General features: G+C 42.5%; 1 protein-coding gene across 1 annotated transcript in view; it reads right to left on the reverse strand.

The window, feature by feature from the left end:
- LOC121614188 (cilia- and flagella-associated protein 46) overlaps positions 1-20,324 on the reverse strand; it is a 64,096-nt gene that overhangs the window by 34,009 nt on the left and 9,763 nt on the right. Inside the window, exons 14-20 of the mRNA XM_041947993.1 lie at positions 16,893-17,013; positions 16,213-16,337; positions 15,788-15,897; positions 13,153-13,265; positions 11,354-11,566; positions 10,341-10,542; positions 776-925 (exon numbers count right to left, since the gene is read on the reverse strand). Of these exons, the coding sequence (XP_041803927.1) occupies positions 776-925; positions 10,341-10,542; positions 11,354-11,566; positions 13,153-13,265; positions 15,788-15,897; positions 16,213-16,337; positions 16,893-17,013 (1,034 nt within the window). The remainder of the gene's footprint in view (positions 1-775; positions 926-10,340; positions 10,543-11,353; positions 11,567-13,152; positions 13,266-15,787; positions 15,898-16,212; positions 16,338-16,892; positions 17,014-20,324) is intronic.

Raw genomic sequence — 20,324 nt, forward strand, 5'->3', positions numbered from 1 at the left:
CACCTCAATACTGGTGGTGTATTGTAGCATTACTGTGTTGTTAATAGTTTAAAAAAAGGAAAAAAGCGTGTGTATTTATAGAACGGAGGGTGTCTAGAACTGTGGGGGCTCTCCGCCTCTGCAGGTCGATGAGAATGCGAAATCTGTGAGCTGGAGAAATCAGCAGCAATAATACGGAAAGACAGAAGAAGAAAGAAAGTTTGATCCGAACAGGCATGATTTGAAAATCTGAAATGTTTGACTAAATGGGTACAAAATGTCAGTTAACTTGGCATGATTATACATTTCCCACTCATTCTAAACTGTATGAATGCTGCTTAGTCTATACACACATTGTTCAAAGCGTGTCCTAAAAAAACAATGTAATACCTCCATTTAAACGATATATATTTTAAGCCTCTAAGACTGCAATTTTTGGAGATTATACTAGCTTGTTATGTTAAGGTGACTCCCTGTTTACACACAGTTCATTGCTCTTAGCTAGACAGTGCTACAGATGCTTCCAAACTACCTATTTATATATTATCAAAATCTTAGTTGCAAAGTTTAAATGGTAAGGGTTAGGCTAGGCTGAAATTAGCTACTACTAACTAAGAAGTTAGGAAGGATCTACCAATGGACTTCTAACTAGCTGGTGCAACCAGATCCTGAATTACACTGTAATATGTTATGAACAGTGAGCAGTGGTTTAAAATGTTGATTATACCCTTTACATAGATTAGCAACATAAAATGAAGTGCCACAAACGGTTTGGGGCTGACACAGAGAATAGCACCTCATCTTCAGTGTCCATCTTTGAGCCAATTTGCTGTTGCAAGAGCCTCTTGATCTGCACCCATGTGGCCACCACCTGTTTCCTTGCTGCGATGGGGACAGTCTCTCCTGGGAAGCTGGAGTTGGATATGCGTAGGGCATGGTCACACAGCTAGGAGGAAGTGCAGAAAACAAGAATGAGCTTGTACGTGGTATTTGGTATACCAGTCACCATAGGAGTATTCAACATGTCAACATTTTTTTCATTTAACATACTTCCAATGCAGATATTCATGTGCAATAGAAACCAGACAATGGCATTAACTCGATAAAACTACACAGATAAAGAAATCCTAGCACCCTTATCCATAAAAATGTTGCAATAAAGTGAAATGACACAGGAAAAAGTGTTGAACAAGCTAACTGAAAAGTATTTAAAAGTATTTATTTACTTGACAGAGAAGCATTTGGTTGCAAAGACAGGGATTTGGGCCCGTTCTTCTAGGTAGGCTTTAAAAATCTTGAAGATTCTGGGGGGCTTGCTGGTGAGTCTTGATCTTCACTTCCTTCAACAAATGTTTAGTCTGGTGACTGACTGGACCATTCCAACACATTTATTTTCTTCCTCTGGAACCAATTGGCAGCTCCTTTGCAGTATATTTTGGATCGCTGTCCTGCTGGAAGATCCACTCGTATCTCATCCTCATCATCCTGGTGGACAGCAAAAAATTCTTCTAAAGGATTTCCCGGTACATGGCTCCACTCATCTTCCCTTTGATAATTTGGATTCTGACAGTTCAATGAGAAGACAATACAGCCCCATACCATGATGCTTCCATCTCTGAACTTCACCGTAGGTATGGTATTGTTAGGGTCATATGCAGAGCCATTCTCTGCAAACATGGTGCATCGCATTGTTGTCAAAACGTTTGATTTTTGTCCTTTCTGAAGTTATTTTCAAGTGGTCGTTGGCTTTGGCTACCCTTGTGACAAAATTTCTGCCTGTCCAGTTCGGAAATCTTTCAAGAGACTTCAGTGTGTGGTTGGTTAATGATGGAGTGATGTTCCTTCCACTTACAGATAATGGTCCCAACAGTGCTTATGAGGAATCTATTGGCAATCAGTGCCATTGCTATGTTGCTTAACAATGTTGTTACAAAGTCTTGGGAAAGCTCTTTGCCACTACTCATCAAGAGATGTTTCTTGCATGACAGCTTCGGAAAAAAGTATTTGTTTACTTGCATTCAGAGGTGGGTAATGCTTTTTCAAAGAATGGAAAAGGGTACTAAAGGAACTAACCTTGCCATTCCACTTTATTGCACATAACTTTTTTAATGGTTTGGAATGTTGCAATTCCTTTATCTGTGTAGTTTCATTGAGTTAATACACATGGCTGGTCACAGGTTCATGTGAATAGATGCATTAGAAAAATGTTTGATGTTAATTTAAACACAAGATACTTGTGCTCAAAAAGAGGATTCATTCTCAGTGAAGAACCTTGGAGCTCTAATCTGCCTCTATACCTGCCAAAGAGCAGTGATTCCTAACACGTCTCTGGGGGTCATCAGGTGGAAACCTCCCTTCAACAGTGTTTCGCCTACTTAGTCCCACTACACCTCCAGGAGGTTAGGCAGTGAACTCCGGCGTCCCAGAGTCACCCCCCCTAGTGCCAGTTCACACTGCTCCTACACAATCCAAACAGCACCGCCACGTTCAACTGACCCAGAGATGCTCCAGGTAGTGGCCAGTACCGATGCTACCATTTAACTATTGCTAATGCTAATGCTAACCGCTAGGAAGAACAGAAGAAGACAATACAGTTCCGATGCTACCATTTAGCTAATGTTACGTGCTAACCGCTACCTGCTAAGAGGAACAGAAGAAGACAATAAAGCTAGATTCACCTATACTGTTAATGTTAATTGCTAGCTACCAATACTAACTGCTAAGATACTATCATACTCTCACCGCTTTAGCTATTGTTAGCTGCTACAATGCTACCACAGGCCTAGATGCCACATGTAACTGCCAATTGCCACACTACCATCATCTACCCCTGCCTCTCACCAACTGCACCAAGAAAAAGCGGGGTGGGAATACAAACCCTGGTTCGGGTAGGGGATAGAAAATAAAGAGGTAGAGTCAAAAGATGGAAGTAGGGATTGGATACAGACCCTTGTTCGGGTAGGGGGTGGAAAATTTAGAGGGTGCTGGAGGTGGAGGCCTAAACCACAGACTAGATTTAACAGCCTCTTCTAACATTTCCTTCAAGAAGCAGCAAACCCTACCATTTCCTTCAAAAAGCAAACAGAGCAGGAAAACAAACCCTAACATTTCCTTCAAGAAGCAAACAAAACAGGAAAACAACCAAAAAGATAAAAAAACAAGCCAACTCTGTATCTTACCACGCAAACTCACCTGAACAGGCCGCATGGTCCCAAAGAGAGACTCTAGCTGGCCACACCCCCACCTTATCTAAACTTCCTGGTTCTCTTCCTATTGGCAGAGCGAGAAGATGGGGCGGGGAAAGCAGAGCAGAGGAGAGGTGTCTTGTTAAGACTTTAACCTCTTCTCTTGCCGGGTTAGGCATGCATGTCCTCTGCCCCCCCCCCCCCCCCCCCCACCGTCCCTATTTCACCCCCCAACTACTATTATTTCTCCTGATCCATATCCACTGACTAGACCTAGCAGCCTCATCTGACATCTCCCTCACTGTCTTCCTTAAATTTTGCCCATGCACTCCCAGCTCCCTCAACAGTGAAACAGCTGACCCTGCAACAAAACCTCTACACCCCACTTCAACCGGACAGACCCTGGTCTTCCATCCCCTCTGCTCAGATTCTGTCTTTAAATCTGCATACTTAGTCTTCTTCCTTTCATAAGCTGCCTCCACTGAATTTTCCCAAGGGACTGTTAACTCAATAAAATACACAGTCTTTTTACTCATGGACCATAAGACAATGTCCGGCCTCAGATTACTATAAACTATTTCCTGGGGCACAACTAGCTTTCCTCCCAAGTCGACCTGCATTTGCCAATCATCAGCCCCTACCAGGCAGCCACCTACCTGCTTTCTCCCTGACTTAGCAGCTCTATTTTTCTCCCCCTCTCGAACAAACTGCACATCTAACCTCTCCTTTCTAGAACTTCCAGTATTCACCTGCTTCCTTCTCTCCTCAATGCCTGCGGCTAAGCTTCTCAGCACCTGATTATGCCGCCATGTATACCGGCCTTGTGATAAGCTAATTCTACAACCTGACAAAATGTGCTTTAAACTTGCTATACCTGAGCAGAGTGGGCACGATTGATCGCCCTGTACCCAGAGACTTAGGTTCTGCGGGGTTGGCAACACATCGTATGTCGCCCCTATCAGAAATTTAATACGGCCTTCCTCCATATTCCACAGGTCCCTCCAACTAAGTTTCCTCTTCTCAACACCTTCCCAATTCAACCATTGTCCCTGTTTGGCTTGACCAACTGCTTTTGCCCCCCTTAACAACTCCTCCTGCCTACGCACCTGTTCCACTACAAGCTTTCTTTTCTCCTTTAGACCTGCTTTATTCCACACTGGTTTGCCTGGGCCAAGCCCCAAGCCTCCCCGGCCAAATTGAACATTTCCTACTATTTCTGCATGCCTAAGAGCTGCCTCTGCCTCCTGCACTGCTGCCCTTGGGTTCCATTTCCTCCCCCCAGAAGGATTCGGAACCACATTGCTAACTAACATGTCCTTACTCCCAGATAATAAAAGTTCTGTCCTAACCTTAGTGCACTTAAACTCCTCTGTTAGACTGGATACTGGCAGCTGAAGCATTCCTTTCCCATACAAAGCTACATTGCTTAAGCACCTGGGAGCACCCAACCATTTTCTAATATAAGAGCTAACTAGCCTTTCCATTCTCTCTGCTACAGATAATGGGACTTCATATACTGACATTGGCCACATTAACCTAGGATACAAGCCAAACTGCAAGCACCACAACCTCAGTTTTCCTGGGAGCCCTGATTTATCTATTCTCTCCAGCCCTTCTGCAACATCCTTTCTAAATTGCACAACCTGTTCAACATCATTCAGGTCCACATTGTACCACCGTCCTAGACTCTTAACTGATTTCTCCCTAATTGTTGGGATTTCCTCACCATCTATAGCGAACTTTCTATCACTTACTTTCCCTCTGTATATTGAAATACTCCTTGACTTACTAGGCTTAATCTTCATACTAGCCCACTTGAGATTCTGATTGACTTTATCTAACAACCTCCTTGTACATGGCACTGTTGAAGTTAGCAGTGTCATATCATCCATATAAGCCCTAATTGGTGGAAGACGCATTCCATTCTGCCGTCTCTCTCCACCTACGACCCACTTGGAAGCCCTAATAATTACCTCCATAGCCATTGTGAAAGCTAGCGGGGACACTGTACATCCTGCCATAATACCAACCTCCAATCTTTGCCAGCCTGTTGTGAGCTCTGCGATACTTGCACACAGTCTGATGTCTTGGAAATATGCTTTCACCAAGTTAACAACTATCTCCGGCACTTTAAAGTAGTCAAAGGAACTCCAAATAAGGTTATGTGGCACTGACCCAAACGCATTAGCCAGATCTAAAAATACAACATTCAAGTCTCTTTTCTCCCTCTTAGCTGTCTGAATCTGATGCCAAATCATGCTAGTATGCTCTAAGCATCCCGCAAATCCTGGTATCCCTGCTTTTTGCACTGTCGTATCTATCATACCATTCCTTTCTAAGTATTTAGCCAGCCTCTGTGCTACGATACTAAAGAAAATCTTTCCCTCAACATTTAGGAGAGAAATCATCCGAAACTGGCTAAGGTCCGATGACTCCTTCTCCTTAGGGATGAAGACACCTCCTGCCCTGCGCCATGCTCTTGGAATACTTTGTTTCTCCCAAACTATTCTCAGGTATCTCCATAGTGTCCTTAAGATGCCAGGTGCACTCTTATAGACACGGTAGGGGACTCCATTAGGCCCTGGGGCCGAAGAAGCCTTTGCACGCCTAACCACCTCCACCACTTCTCTCCACCTAGGTGGGCTCACATCCATCTCCTGCTCCACTTCCCCTAATGGTGGCATGTCAGGTGGAAGACCTATGTTCCTATTCTCCTTTGAATCTGAATACGTCGACTTCAAATACTGTTCAATCTCTGATTTCGTTGCCTTAAGTTGCCCTCCTTTTTCTTGATTAAACAAGCCTTTCACAAAATTAAAGGGGTTCCTAAAAAATGCTGACCTTGCACGTTCCTTCTTCTTTCTCTTCTCCCTAAGGTGTTCTGCCCTTCTGAGTACTGCTAACCTGCTTCTCAGTTCCTCCTGCAACACCTTAATGCCCTCCCTTTCTTCTTCTGTCGCCTTCCTCCACTGCTTTCTTAACTGCCTCCTTTCCTTTACTAACTTCTCTATTTCTCTTTGCCGCCTAGACTTGCCGACCTGCACCCTCTCGCCTTTCCTTTTGACAAGCACGCCAAATCTCTCTCGACCATAGGAGTAGATCACATCTCCAATTTTATCCAATTTCTCCACTACATCTCCTCTAAGCCTGCTTAATATGACTGATAAATCTCTATCAACTGCCTCCCACTCTTTGCTATCATTAGCCCTCGGCCACCTAACTCTAGCTTTCTGCTCCATGCTTCTCTCCTTGGCTGGCCTGTTGACCTCAACACCAACTGCATCCCCTCTCCATACCTCCTCCTCTCCAGGGATAGTGTTACTGATATCCTGCGAACTGTGGGTTTCTACCTGTCGCTGGACTTCATCCGACTGATTCGACTGACTTCTCAAGAAATACTGGTCGATGCGGCCACTCTGCCCTTCCACCGCTAAACACTTCCTCCTTCCCTGATGGGTTCTAAGGCCTCGGATTGATGTTATTTTCTGCCAGCCACATGGGCAAACTTGAAGCTTCTTATCCTCTGCTGCACAACTTTTGCTCTCCTTAGTTGCCTTCCCTGTCACCTGAGTACTGCTACCTCTGGTCCTAAGAGATGGGTCCGTGCCCCCATCCCTCACTGAGTCATGTATCCAAGGCATAGTCATATCCGTTATCCTGTTCGTTACCATGCAATCCACCTGTGAGTCATCTTCCACCCCTGCTCTCGCTGACTCTTGGGGTATTTTCCTTATATTGGTTGTAGCTAAGTCTGGTTGTAGCAAGGTTAAGGCTTGCCACTGCTGCCATGGGTTGCTAGCCCAAACCAGCACCTGTGGGGTCTTTTCCCTCCTGTCAGCTGTCTTTCCAAGCAGTCACATGGTCTTTCCCTTGTTGTCAGCTGCTCTATTCACAACAGTCACTAGCCAAGCTAGTTGTGAGTTAATTTAAACACAAGATACTTGTGCTCAAAAAGAGGATTCATTCTCAGTGAAGAACCTTGGAGCTCTAATCTGCCTCTATACCTGCCAAAGAGCAGTGATTCCTAACACGTCTCTGGGGGTCATCAGGTGGAAACCTCCCTTCAACAGTGTTTCGCCTACTTAGTCCCACTACACCTCCAGGAGGTTAGGCAGTGAACTCCGGCGTCCCAGAGTCACCCCCCCTAGTGCCAGTTCACACTGCTCCTACACAATCCAAACAGCACCGCCACGTTCAACTGACCCAGAGATGCTCCAGGTAGTGGCCAGTACCGATGCTACCATTTAACTATTGCTAATGCTAATGCTAACCGCTAGGAAGAACAGAAGAAGACAATACAGTTCCGATGCTACCATTTAGCTAATGTTACGTGCTAACCGCTACCTGCTAAGAGGAACAGAAGAAGACAATAAAGCTAGATTCACCTATACTGTTAATGTTAATTGCTAGCTACCAATACTAACTGCTAAGATACTATCATACTCTCACCGCTTTAGCTATTGTTAGCTGCTACAATGCTACCACAGGCCTAGATGCCACATGTAACTGCCAATTGCCACACTACCATCATCTACCCCTGCCTCTCACCAACTGCACCAAGAAAAAGCGGGGTGGGAATACAAACCCTGGTTCGGGTAGGGGATAGAAAATAAAGAGGTAGAGTCAAAAGATGGAAGTAGGGATTGGATACAGACCCTTGTTCGGGTAGGGGGTGGAAAATTTAGAGGGTGCTGGAGGTGGAGGCCTAAACCACAGACTAGATTTAACAGCCTCTTCTAACATTTCCTTCAAGAAGCAGCAAACCCTACCATTTCCTTCAAAAAGCAAACAGAGCAGGAAAACAAACCCTAACATTTCCTTCAAGAAGCAAACAAAACAGGAAAACAACCAAAAAGATCAAAAAACAAGCCAACTCTGTATCTTACCACGCAAACTCACCTGAACAGGCCGCATGGTCCCAAAGAGAGACTCTAGCTGGCCACACCCCCACCTTATCTAAACTTCCTGGTTCTCTTCCTATTGGCAGAGCGAGAAGATGGGGCGGGGAAAGCAGAGCAGAGGAGAGGTGTCTTGTTAAGACTTTAACCTCTTCTCTTGCCGGGTTAGGCATGCATTTGATGAAAGAAATTATGTATTGAATACTTGTTTCCCCCACCGCAGAACAACTTCATTGTCAGACCAATGGATTTCAGCTGGTGGTCTCCATCGGGGTCATCACTAAACATAATTACAAACAACATCTAAATAGGGTAGGTTTTAAACAGAAAATGCACCCACATACATAACAGGAAATAGGGCACCTACAAAGATGAGTTGGGTACAGTATACTGGTCGTGAGGCAAAGGGGTGGTACTTACTTGTACTTAACCTAAAATGCGCCTATTAATGTGGATCAAACCGTCTATCAAAATGCCATACATCATGATATGTGTCATAGACTTTCTCTAGCCCAAGGCCCACTGCCAGCTTGTCAGCTACAGATATGAGTCATACACAAAAGGCTGAAAATTCAGTAAGACTTTGTTCAAGTCAGACACTGTATCTGACCCTGCTGTACTGTAGACTATTTATAAAAAATGTATTGGAAAGGATCATTTTTTATCTTGCCTTCAAAAAGAAAACAGACAAGATGAAATTTAGTTAATAATTCACTGATAAAGTGTCTTTCATCTGGAGTTAGAGCTGATATTCATGGAGGATCCTTTGAATAGAAAAGGAGAAGGGAAACAGGGTTTAATTGGCGACTGCAGCAAAGAGAACAGAGAAATCAAACTTGAATGGTGCAAGGAAAGCTAGTCACGAAAGCTACAAGAATATGTATACATCTGTGCATGCATGGTTGGATGAATAATGGGTGTCAAAGGGTGAATGTAATAACACAATGCATACTGAGTGCTTCAACTTTTCACCTGTGATGCTCTGACATCTGTCATAATATCATATCAAGGAACAATCCGTGCTCCCTGAGAGGCCTTGAATTTCTTCATTAAAGTTACAAACATACAACATATTGTATGAAACCTAAACAAGGCCAGTATCCATATGGTGCTGACATGTTTCATGATTCATACTTAACAAAATACGAAGAGAACATTTTGAAAGCTGTAAGCAAGCTTTGATGGCTCAAATTGTAGTTTGAAGAGTGAAATATGGAATTTTAAAGTTTCAAACTTTTAAAGTATTGACAGTGTGTAAACTATTTCAAACATACTGTCAATACTTTGATGAGATTCTAAGCACTCCTTGCAAAGATTCAGTAAACTCCATTCAGAGATTATACACATACGCCTTTCTCTACACAATCTCTTCAGAGATTCTGATCTGGATTTGGATGCTGGAGTTTCAGAAACTGAAAAAAATGCAGCTCAGAAAACAAACGAAAAAAGTCTGGGAGGATTTGACAGAACTTTAAATTAAGTTTGCTTAAACAAAATGCAACCAATCGAGAGATTTCCAAGGAAACACATTTTCATAATTTTATAATGTACACATGGGTCACAAAAAAGCTGGTTTCCAAGTTGTCATTATTTCATATTACATGATACATGGAGGTTTCTAAATGTTAGAGAAAGCATTCTAACTTGTATCCTCATCAATTGTCAGGATTGATTATTTCTTATCTTCTGCAGAAGTTTAGGATAAAAAAAGTGATTTCTTTTGTGATTGCCACTCCAGTTTTACCAGGTAGTTACTTTGTATACAAGTATACAAGTGTGTTATTGGCTTTTTTATCTTTATGCAAATAGGGTTACATAATTGCTTTGCAAATCAATGGTGATGTAGGAATTTTGAACATAAATGTTTGGTAAGAGAGGGCATTAAATCCAAGTTTTAAGCAATTTCTTTGTGACACATGTAGTTTGTAACAATGGATATTTTATAAAAATGGAGGTGTCAGGGAGAATTTTATGCAAAAATATGGTGACATGGTTAGGTTTTATGCACATCTTGGTGTCACAGGCACACATATTAGTGCAGGTGGTGCTTCACACCTGCCACTACCAGTTGGGATTGTTCAAAAGGCCATGTAATGAGAGCAAAGCCTAATACTACAATAAAAAACTGAAAACAAAACTGAAAGTCACTATTCTTAAGAAATATTTCCAAGGAATTGATCCTTCAATATATTATTTAAGACATTTAGTCACGCACATCTACACACAGGAGCCTACTGCTTCTATCTCACTCCCACATACTGAACACACACTGGCATACCTCTAGTGCCTTGTGGACATCCTGCAGGGCAGCAGGGTCTAAGAGAATCCCATGGACATTGGTAGACTTCTCCATCCCCTTCTCAGCTCTGTTTTTGCCCTTGTCTCCTGGCGGTGCTGGCTCGATGCAGTCTAGTCCACACAGAGGCTGGATCAACCCCCGGGCCACAGCATCACACAGCAGCACAAACAAAGCACGATTCCTGAGAAACACAATGCAAAGAATGCTTCAAACTGACATACTCTGGAAAAACTAGGGCTGAAAGTTGGGCTTGAAGGCCAAACATCTTTGTTTTTATGTTTTTGTTCTTTCTGAAAGTAAAAACCCTTACCACAGATTTGGATGACAAAATTGGTCACATCGTTACATGAGAATGTCACTGAGTCCCAACATTCACATAATTATTGCTATGCTCAACATTCACTGCTTCTTTCCATAGCCAGAAATAAGAGCTTAAACCGCTTCGTTTTCTGTGAGTGAGCTACAGTGCAATAGAGAATAAATTAATGGTCATTTTTCAAAACTCAACTTTGACGGAGCCTAAAATGATTTTCTAAGCACAAGTGTACACATTGCTGTTGTCAGCTGAAAACATAATTTTCACATTCCACCAGAATTGAAAGACTGTTTTGCATAGTCGCCCAGTGAGGGTTGACTAAATGACTGCTGGGTGATGAACCGCTTTCAAAACCTACTGAGTAATTTAAAAATGTGTACAGTCATCAGTCTAAAAACAGCTATGTTTCACGTTCTTGAAATGCTGACATTTTGTCAATGAGTTTTTTTTATCAAACACCTGTGATATTCTGATTCAGACCTGTTTACAGAAACAATGACGAATGACAAAGTTCACATCAGCAGCAACTGTCATCATTCACTGTCGGTGGAGCAGCTTGATACCTTTTGTCACTAGGCCAAAATAAAGTTTGCAAGAACTGTAGGCCAAACACCTAAACTTCTGTCATGTATAGACTCTGTAATAAAACTGATACTCATTTAGAGACCCGGCCTACCCAGTGTAGTCTGTCTTTCGGATCATTTCCATTAGACTATGGAAGGTAGGAAGCAGGCGTGGGTACTCCCCAGCTGCCAACAAGTGGCTGCTGTAGTTCCACAGGTAAATGGCTGCATTTGCTACCACCCACGGCTCCCTGATCTCTGCCCCGAGCTCCGCTGCCCGCAAGAAGTTGGAGGTGGCGTAGGCAGACAGAGCCTGGATCCAGTCTCTGGGTGAGAGATGTAGAGAGACACAGGAGAGTGTGGGAAAGAGAGGGAGAGAGTTGTGCTTGTGTGAGAGAGCAAGAGAGGTAGTGGCCACATGGTGTTCTCTCTAGTGAACAATTAAAGTAAAGGTGAAAAAGTCAATTATTTTAAAAAGTTTCTTGTTGAAGCTTATAATGCATATGCTTTTCACATGAATAGTTCCATTTGCTGAATAAAAGTGCCACCCTTTTCTGACAGCTTTTTCTGCACAATGCACAAGGAAGAATGGAACTCACCTTGACAATGTCAAATAAATTATATCTAATGAGGTATTCAACAGCAGTATGTTTGAGCACCTGGATGTACTGTGATAGCTCTCAACCCTTATGTTACAATGAGCTGGAGGCAAATCTCAGGAAAAGCGTAATAGTGCAGTAGTTGCTGCTGAATGTGATCAATAAAGAAAACAGGCTGTTAAGACAAGAAGAATACAACCATGACTGCAACCCAGAAGACAAGTTACAGATATAAATCATTCTGGAAAAAGTATACATTTGATTTTGGTGCAGAGTCCATGTGGCTGCAATGTCTATTTTTGAATCCCATACAGTAATCAATGAGAAAGATAACCAACCTGACTACCGTCACTTTGATCTGTAACTCTGATCTGTAACTAATGGTAAAAGGCAGGGGTGCTGGGGAAACAGCACAATACAGGTAGTGTCTGATCCTGGAGCTTTGTGGCGTACATGTACAAAATCTTGGTCTTTAATAAATATAATTGCATCATTGATGATGTTTGAAGTCAAGCCTTGTTTCGACCACTTAACTGGTGAATGGTTTCAGGTCAGGTGTGTAGTTTTGGTTAAAGAGATAAGGAAAAGAACTCTTTTAGATAATTGGTTTGTAGTTCAAGAGAGACCACAGAAACCATTATTTCTAACCAGTGATGTAAATGAATTTACTTTAAAAGATAACTCACTGCTCCATTTAATGAGCCACTGTCACTATAGTATAAAATATTGTATCTTTTTACACTTAATTTTAAAACAACACTTACACAGGAACAAAGAAGCAGTAGATTAATATATACATAATCTTTGATACATAACACACTACTTTACACAGCATTTTATCAGCTTTACAAACATCAGGTTCAAACCCTTTTTGGGAGAAAACAAAAGTTTTTTGGACCATATAAATTTTTAAATTTCAAATTAAATCATGATTTTGACATTTTTGAATTATGTGTTATATAATGACAAGAGATAACAAAACATAAAAAAAGAGAGGAAATGTGGTCACTGAAAGCTGCCCTCAGGTCTTATATCACTGCTTATATTGTTGCGATTAATAATAATTACAAATAAAAGCTAAAATTAAAATGTAATTGAAATTTTTATATGGTCATATGGGTCTAAAAGTTCTTAATATTACAAATTTGGACTTAAAATGAAATGAATGAATGAAAATTATTAAAACATTTATTAAATCTGTGATGCAAATATAACACAGAAACATACAGTGCACAGAAAAAAGATACACAGAAGAGAAAAAATATTCTATTTTATGATGTCAGCATGTGTGCATGTGCATATTGTGTTTTCACCTGTAAACAACCCAGTGTGGATCCTCTTCAGACACACACACCTCTCTTTCCACTGCAGGAACAGCAGGACTGTTAAGCTGCACCCCCTCTGTTTGCAGCTTCTGGACGGTGGTCTTTGCAAGACAGAATCCATTAATTTCCATTAAACTCAAAAGATAACATCAAAGTTGACTTCCTATTTTGACAACTTCATAATAAAAGGAGAAGAGACGACCTCCCACTATGGGATGACAGCATCTCAAGAGCTGTGAAAGCTCAACTGTAGCAGATCAAAGAGAAAAGAAATGACTGGTGAGCATTTTACTGCAAAGGCAGAAAACTCAGGTAAGACACGAGGAACCCGTCTTCATAATCAGACTGAGACGTAGGTATCTTTTAAATTAATCAGTTATGACCCAATGTGTCATAGAACAAAGAGAGTGATACATGAGAGGAGCAAGAAGAAAGCCTATAGTGTGAGTCAGTCTTGGCAGGGTCATGTAGTTGCTGTGGATAGTTGTCTCCATTTTCTTCAAAGTGCTGTCAAGTTAACATCTCTATGGATTTAATAAAGATCTTATGCTGCAGGCTTGATGGGAAGCAGTATCACACAATAAGACAAGCTCATATGACAAGCACAACCATCTCGGACCCCAAACAATCAACATCTACCTCACGGGCTTATTTAAAATCCCACAATGCATGTTTACTCCTGCAAGCACCCTTTGTTCCTAATCTTATATTTCAGAAGAAGCTATGAACAAATCAAATATAATATTCCTATGACCGAAGATAGCTCAACTAGTTTTTGTCTGCATGAACACACACCTCAGTACAAAAAACATCTGCATACAAATAAGCCTGAAAAAAAGATGGCAGACCAAATAATGTGAATGTACCCTTTCCACTGCCCTTAGTAAATCATGTACATTAGCAGCAATAATTGAAAAGGGACACAAGGAAAATCAGACAGCTGAAAGTTTAGTGTCTGATCTGTAGAGTGAAATTGATTAATTGCAACTGAGTGTGACTCTCTATCACAATAACAACCAGAAAAGTGTGTGTCCTTGGAAGATCCACCAATCACTATGTGGGCATAATTGGTCACTGGACAAGTTATAATCCTTTGAGGTATACAGTATACCCTTGTTTTTCGCGGGGGTTACGTGCCAAAAAGAACCCGTGATAGGCAAAATCCGTGAAGTAGAAACCTGTATTTTTTTTTACAATTATTATACAATTAAATATTATACATTGAAAAGAAAGAACAAACCATTTTACAGGCTCAAGCATTTGTTTCACAAATAAAAGTACTTTAGAAACGTTTTTTTCAACAAATAACTTCTGTACTGTACTGTCAAATAATAATTTTAATCATCGATGTGAACAGAAGGCTTCAAATTGCGGAGATTAGCACCGCCCATCGCGACCCGAGTAATTGGATTAAACGGGAGAAAATTAAAAATGATTCTGAAAAAAATACAAAGTACAGTCGGACAAATAGTGACTCAGGTGTATTTCACTGCTCTTCAGACTGAGCCGCTGCATCCTGACTCCGCTCTGCAGTGTTTTCTTCTTTTTAAGCTCGCGGTGCAGGTGTGTTTGTTCAGGAGAAGAACAGAGTGATCGGCAAAACTCGAAATTGCAAGAGAATTTGCACGTACGTAATGTAAATTTGGCAAGCTGTTTTATGTACGTGTACATATTAAACTGCAACGTTATTGACGCACAGGTAGAGAAGAAGCGGAGTGACTTTTTAGCCAATCAGAATGCAGAACACAATGCACGATGCAAATCCGTGAAGTAGCGAAACCGTGAAAAGTAAACCGAGTATAGTGAGGGATCACTGTACTGTCTATTCACTTCTGGAAAATTTCAAACAAATAGGGGGCAGCATTTCACCAGAGTAACTGCTAACTGCTGTTCACAATATCCTGTAGCTACCTTTGGCTGTGGCTAAGAGCTGCCATTTGCAAGCATTTGCAAGCAGTTAGCCTTGCAGCTAGTAGCCCTATCATCTGACTGGATTTTGCTCCAACCGAGAGCACAGAGCACCGGGGGATTGTTGGTGTTTACAATGTGGGCAACAAAACTGGGTTCAGTAGCCTCCCAGTGAACACGTTTGGATTGGAACCGAACACTGCCTCCAAGGCCGAAGGAGGCCAGTTTGAGGACAGGGAAAATGCTGCTGACGTTGTTAACGTCATGTTGAAGAAAAAGTTGGCCAGGACATGAGAGCCGTGACATTTGGCATTTGTGAGTTTATGTTGTGTATTTGTTTGACTAAGAAAGCTAAGACCACATGTGAAACATAGCAAACCTGCATAATGAACTCATCCTTGCTGAAACTACATGGGCTATGCTATCTGTTTGCAGATTGTAAAGGAACAAGACGGAGCAGTCACAGTGACCTGCTGAACGAAGAGCTGCAGTTGACAGGTGTAACCCTAACCATAACCCTAACCCTTCACTGTGTCCTGCTGTTGTGTGAAAAACCAATCATGCCATGTACAGTATGAAATCAGATTGCAGTTGCTTTTTTATTGACTGACTTCATTATTTAAACATTAACAACATTACGATTACTTATCGTAAGGACATACATGAAAAGTGTGTACAGGTCTGTGTTAGGAGGCATGAGTTAGTAAGCACACACCTCAGCACAGATGAAGCGGATTTCAGCTAAAAGGCGCAGCAAGTCCCTCACACAGGTTTGGCTTCCATTGCAACATTCAGCACAGCCTTCTTCCTCCGAGCATCTACAATCTGGATCAGGTTGAAAAAAGCTTTGATGTGAACAACTACAACTACTACTACTACTATTACTACTTCCTGTCCACCTGTGTCTTATCATTAGCAATACTTAGTTACCAAATTAAACTTGTAAATCAGATCCATTATTATTAGGAATCTTTACACATGATCAATGAGGTAAGACAATGTCATAATCCTGCAGTGATAACTGTGATAACTGCCTGTGGTTTCTCTTTACATCATTCAAATATTCCAATACCCTCTCCGTCAGTTTTTGGAATATTGCTGTTATTTTACCATCAGTCTAGGGATCATTCATCATCTTACTGTCAGTCTTGGAAATCTTCCATCTCCCATCATCGTAAAGCAAACAGAATCGACAAGCAGCTCGGCACACATCCCAAACTTCCTGCTTCCTGGCTGCCTTCACCAGTGTTGCCCACAACTTCACCCTGGAACAGCCAACAAATAAAAAAAGAGATTATTTCTTTTTCCAAGGTGGAGGTCAGGGTAAGGGCACAGTGGCACACTGTGTATGATCTGATGTTGTTTGTTTGCAGGGCCATGAATAATAAACCTTTCCTTTGGGGAATCTTCAAGTCCTGATGGCTCTGCTCTCTTATGATCATTAAGCTTGTCATTTCTCATGTGCACACTTTTTACTGTAATGATATTGCTAGACAGAAAGAACTCAACTATGTGCTTTGAATAAGCAGATAGAATGGGAGGTTGCAGACTCCTATAGTCAGAAAATAACTGCAGAGAGGACCAATACATCACACATTCATTACTATCTAATGTTCAGTAACAGCAAGGAGTAATAAATTCAACAAGGCATAAAAGGCTGATTATATAGCCAATATAACTGGGTTACTGGGAAGCCTGACAGCTAAAAATAATTACTCAGAAAACTTTACACTAGGCAAGATGACATAAAAAGGCTTTTGCATATATTCAACACATGCATGTATAGTCACAATAATGTAAATTTACAAACACACACAAACCTCTCTGTGCTGTCTGTGTCATCTCCTTGTCTGGCCAGGTGTCCATCCACCTTCAGTACAGACGTAGAGTGATGCTGAGCCTTAGCAGAGAGGTGAGCCACTGGTCCAGATCCAAGACAGCCTACAGGAACTGAAAAATTGTTGGACTACTGAATACATACGTCAAACTTAATTAATGCTGTTGGAAAAGCCTCTGTATTTTCTCTAAATAATGAATCAATCCAATTTTCTGACTAGTATGCATAACAAAAAGTTGAGTCATTCTTCTACACAACTCCTTGATGCTGTGGGTTTTCTACAATTCAAAGAACATGGAATAAATGTACACTCAAATGCATAGTGAGAATCCTTTTGAGGTTACATAATGATCCGTATGTGATTTTCATGTCCTCACAAGGAAGTGCAACTGAGGGACCACAAGAATAAATGGCCCATTTCCAACAGTGCCAACTCTTTCAAACAGGGATGTTACTGACTACATGACTACAATGTAATCCGATTTGACATGAAAACACAAAACAAAATAAACAAAGAAAAAAAACAACAAAGAAGCATATTCCAGATTTTCATTCAGACCCATCAGCAGAAACAGGGGTATTCAAGCGTTTGTTTTCTGGACTGAATCAAAAAAAGAGGTCTGCGACTTTGATTACAGTGTTTCAAAGAAGCAAAATGCTTCAGTGTGCGCAGCCTGGTGATGGTGGTGCAGATGTTCCTGTACCACTTTCCAGATGGAAGCGGTACAAACAGTCTGTGGCCCGGATGGCTGGGGTCCGTGGCGATGGATCTTGCCCTCTTCCTGACCCGGCCTTCATAGAGTCTAGGTCAGGAAGGGGGCAGCCCACGATGCCCTGTGCAGTTTTAACCACCCGTGCCAGTTGTTTCCTCTCCTGTGCCGTGCAGCTGCCATACCACACTGTCACACTAAGGCAGAGGATGCTTTGAATTGTGGCCCTGTAGAAGTTAACGAGCAACCGAGAGGAGAGTCCAGCCCGTTTCAGTTTCCTGAGGAAGAAGAGCCTTTGCTGTGCCTTCTTCACCAGGCGGCAGGTGTCCATGGACCATGGGGAGATCAGATGGGATGTGGAGGCCCAGGAACTTGATGTTGACCACACGCTCCACCACTCCTCCACACCATGAGGAGGGGGGTGTGATACGTCTTTTTGGACCTCCTGAAATCCACAATGACCTCCTTGGTCTTCCCTGTTTTCAGCACCAGGTTGTTGGCTGAACACCACTGTGTGAGCTGGCGTATCTCCTCTCTGTAGTGGGTCTTGTTGTTATCTGAGATGAAACCCACTACTGTAGTGTCGTCCGCAAACTTCACGACTGTGTTGATGGGGTGGAAGGCAGCACAGTCATGAGTAAACAGGGTGAAGATGGCTGGGCTGAGCACACAACCTTGTGGCGTGCCCGTGCTGAGGACCAGAGGGGATGATGCTGCATTCCCTATTCTCACCACATGAGGCCTGTTGGTGAGAAAGTCTCTGATCCAGTGGCACAGAGACGCAGGCAGACCCACTGCGTGTAGCTTCAGCGCCAGCTTGTCTGGGATGACTGTGTTGAAAGCTGAGCTAAAGTCTACAAATAGCATCCTGACGTAGGTGTTGGGCTGCTACAGGTGGGTCAGGGCTGTGTGCAGGGTGATGGAGACAGCATCCTCCGTGGACCGATTCCCTCGATAGGTGAACTGGAGGCTGTCTAGGTCCATGGGGTTGAAGCCTCTGTGGTGTTGTTGTCCAACCAGGTGTCTGTGACAACGGTAACATAGCTGTCCATCCGGCAAGAGATTATCCTTAGAGGGACCTCGTCGATTTTGTTGGCCATAGACCTGGCGTTAGTGAGGAAGAAACTGGGGAGAGCCGGTCTGTGAGGGTTAGCATGTAGCCTTGCACGCAAGCCGGCTCTCTTGCCACACTTTTGTTTATGGTGCCTCCTCCGTCTCCTTGGCAGCAGTGAGGGAATGGTGGTGGGCTCTGGGGTCCGGAGCAGCTCCAGTGGAATAAAGTCCAGTTTAGGGGGTGTGTGGAGTCCGAACTGTACTCCAAAGTTCAACAGTTTGGACCTGCTGTACTGCGTTAGAGCTTCCAGAAGAGTGGTGAACGTAGATATGAGTAAAAACAAATAAACAAAAACGTAAACACGGGAGCTTCGAGCCGCTGCGTCTGCACGTGTTGCCATCTTGGACAACATTATATGCTGCAATTAATTAATTCTTCTCGTCGGGTTTCTTGGTGTGCTGGCTTTAAAGCTCAGAACACAATGCTTAAGTGATGTCATCTTGGAGATGCATGAGGTTCATGGACAAAAACAAGGGGTGTCTCTCAGACCAAAGCTTTTGACCCATGCCTGCAGTAGAAGCCCTTTGATTAACTGTCAGAGGTGAGTTTTTCCCTGGGTCATTAGGACAGCTGGATGTTCATTTGATGCTGTGGACCAAGAAGCCTCGAATGAGTCTGAGATCAAAGGCTCTTACCGAGCTCAGGGCCTTCTGCTCCATGATCCACTGCACACATTCAATGGGGCTTTTCTGTGAGCAACACCGGAACACACACTGATTCACTGGAGTTTAATACCACTACTGAAAGAGCTTCTGCCCTCACCTGAAGACCAAGGGATAAATTTACATACAAGACAGTGCAAACCAATTTTGCACTGTGACGCTCACTCAATTTGGACTCACAATCTGTTTGCAATCATTGCCTGCCTTACTGAGACAGCCGGTCATTACACAATCAGTGCAGAGGACTGCCTTCCAGGTACATTCTGTGAGCGAAGGAGAGTTCAGATCAGTGTGATTTGTCATGCTGCACTGAAATTCTCATTAATAATAACAAGATAATAACAACAACAATAATAATAACAAGATCTCAAAACATTCACACATGCCACAGTTAAATGTGTTATTATTTAATAATTTGCAGTTCTTCTGAACTGTAGGCCCATTCATTTATGCAACAGGATCAATTAGGCAATTTGAGGGGGTTAGGAGGGATGCCATCCCCTTTGTTAGCAAAATAAACAATATGCATCCCCCTTGTTAACCTGTCATCCCCCCTCTCCATCCCCCAGTAGCAGAGAGAGTGCAGGAGCAGAGGGTTTTTTTGGTTTCATTTATTAGTCTCGTCTGCCTGACTCATTGATCCTTTATCTGACAGAGGTTTGTGCGAGTTAGAATCTATGGCCCCGACCACAGCTCTGAAATATCAGTGGCCTAACTGTGCTGTGTATTGATAAATCCATGGTGCTGTGTGTGGTGCTGAAAGTAGCAGACAGATTTGTAATTGTGCCTTTTTTTCTTAGTCCAGCCTTTCTGCTAGTTTCATCTTGGATTTATAATATTCTCTAAGCTATATTTTCTCAACAAGGGGTTCTCAAACTTGAAGGTCCACATCTGATTGTTATTCGAGGTCTGAGGTCCAGAACGATTGG

The sequence above is a fragment of the Chelmon rostratus genome, chromosome 11 (genome assembly GCF_017976325.1).
Source record: "Chelmon rostratus isolate fCheRos1 chromosome 11, fCheRos1.pri, whole genome shotgun sequence".
NCBI classification, from domain to species: Eukaryota; Metazoa; Chordata; class Actinopteri; order Chaetodontiformes; family Chaetodontidae; genus Chelmon; species Chelmon rostratus.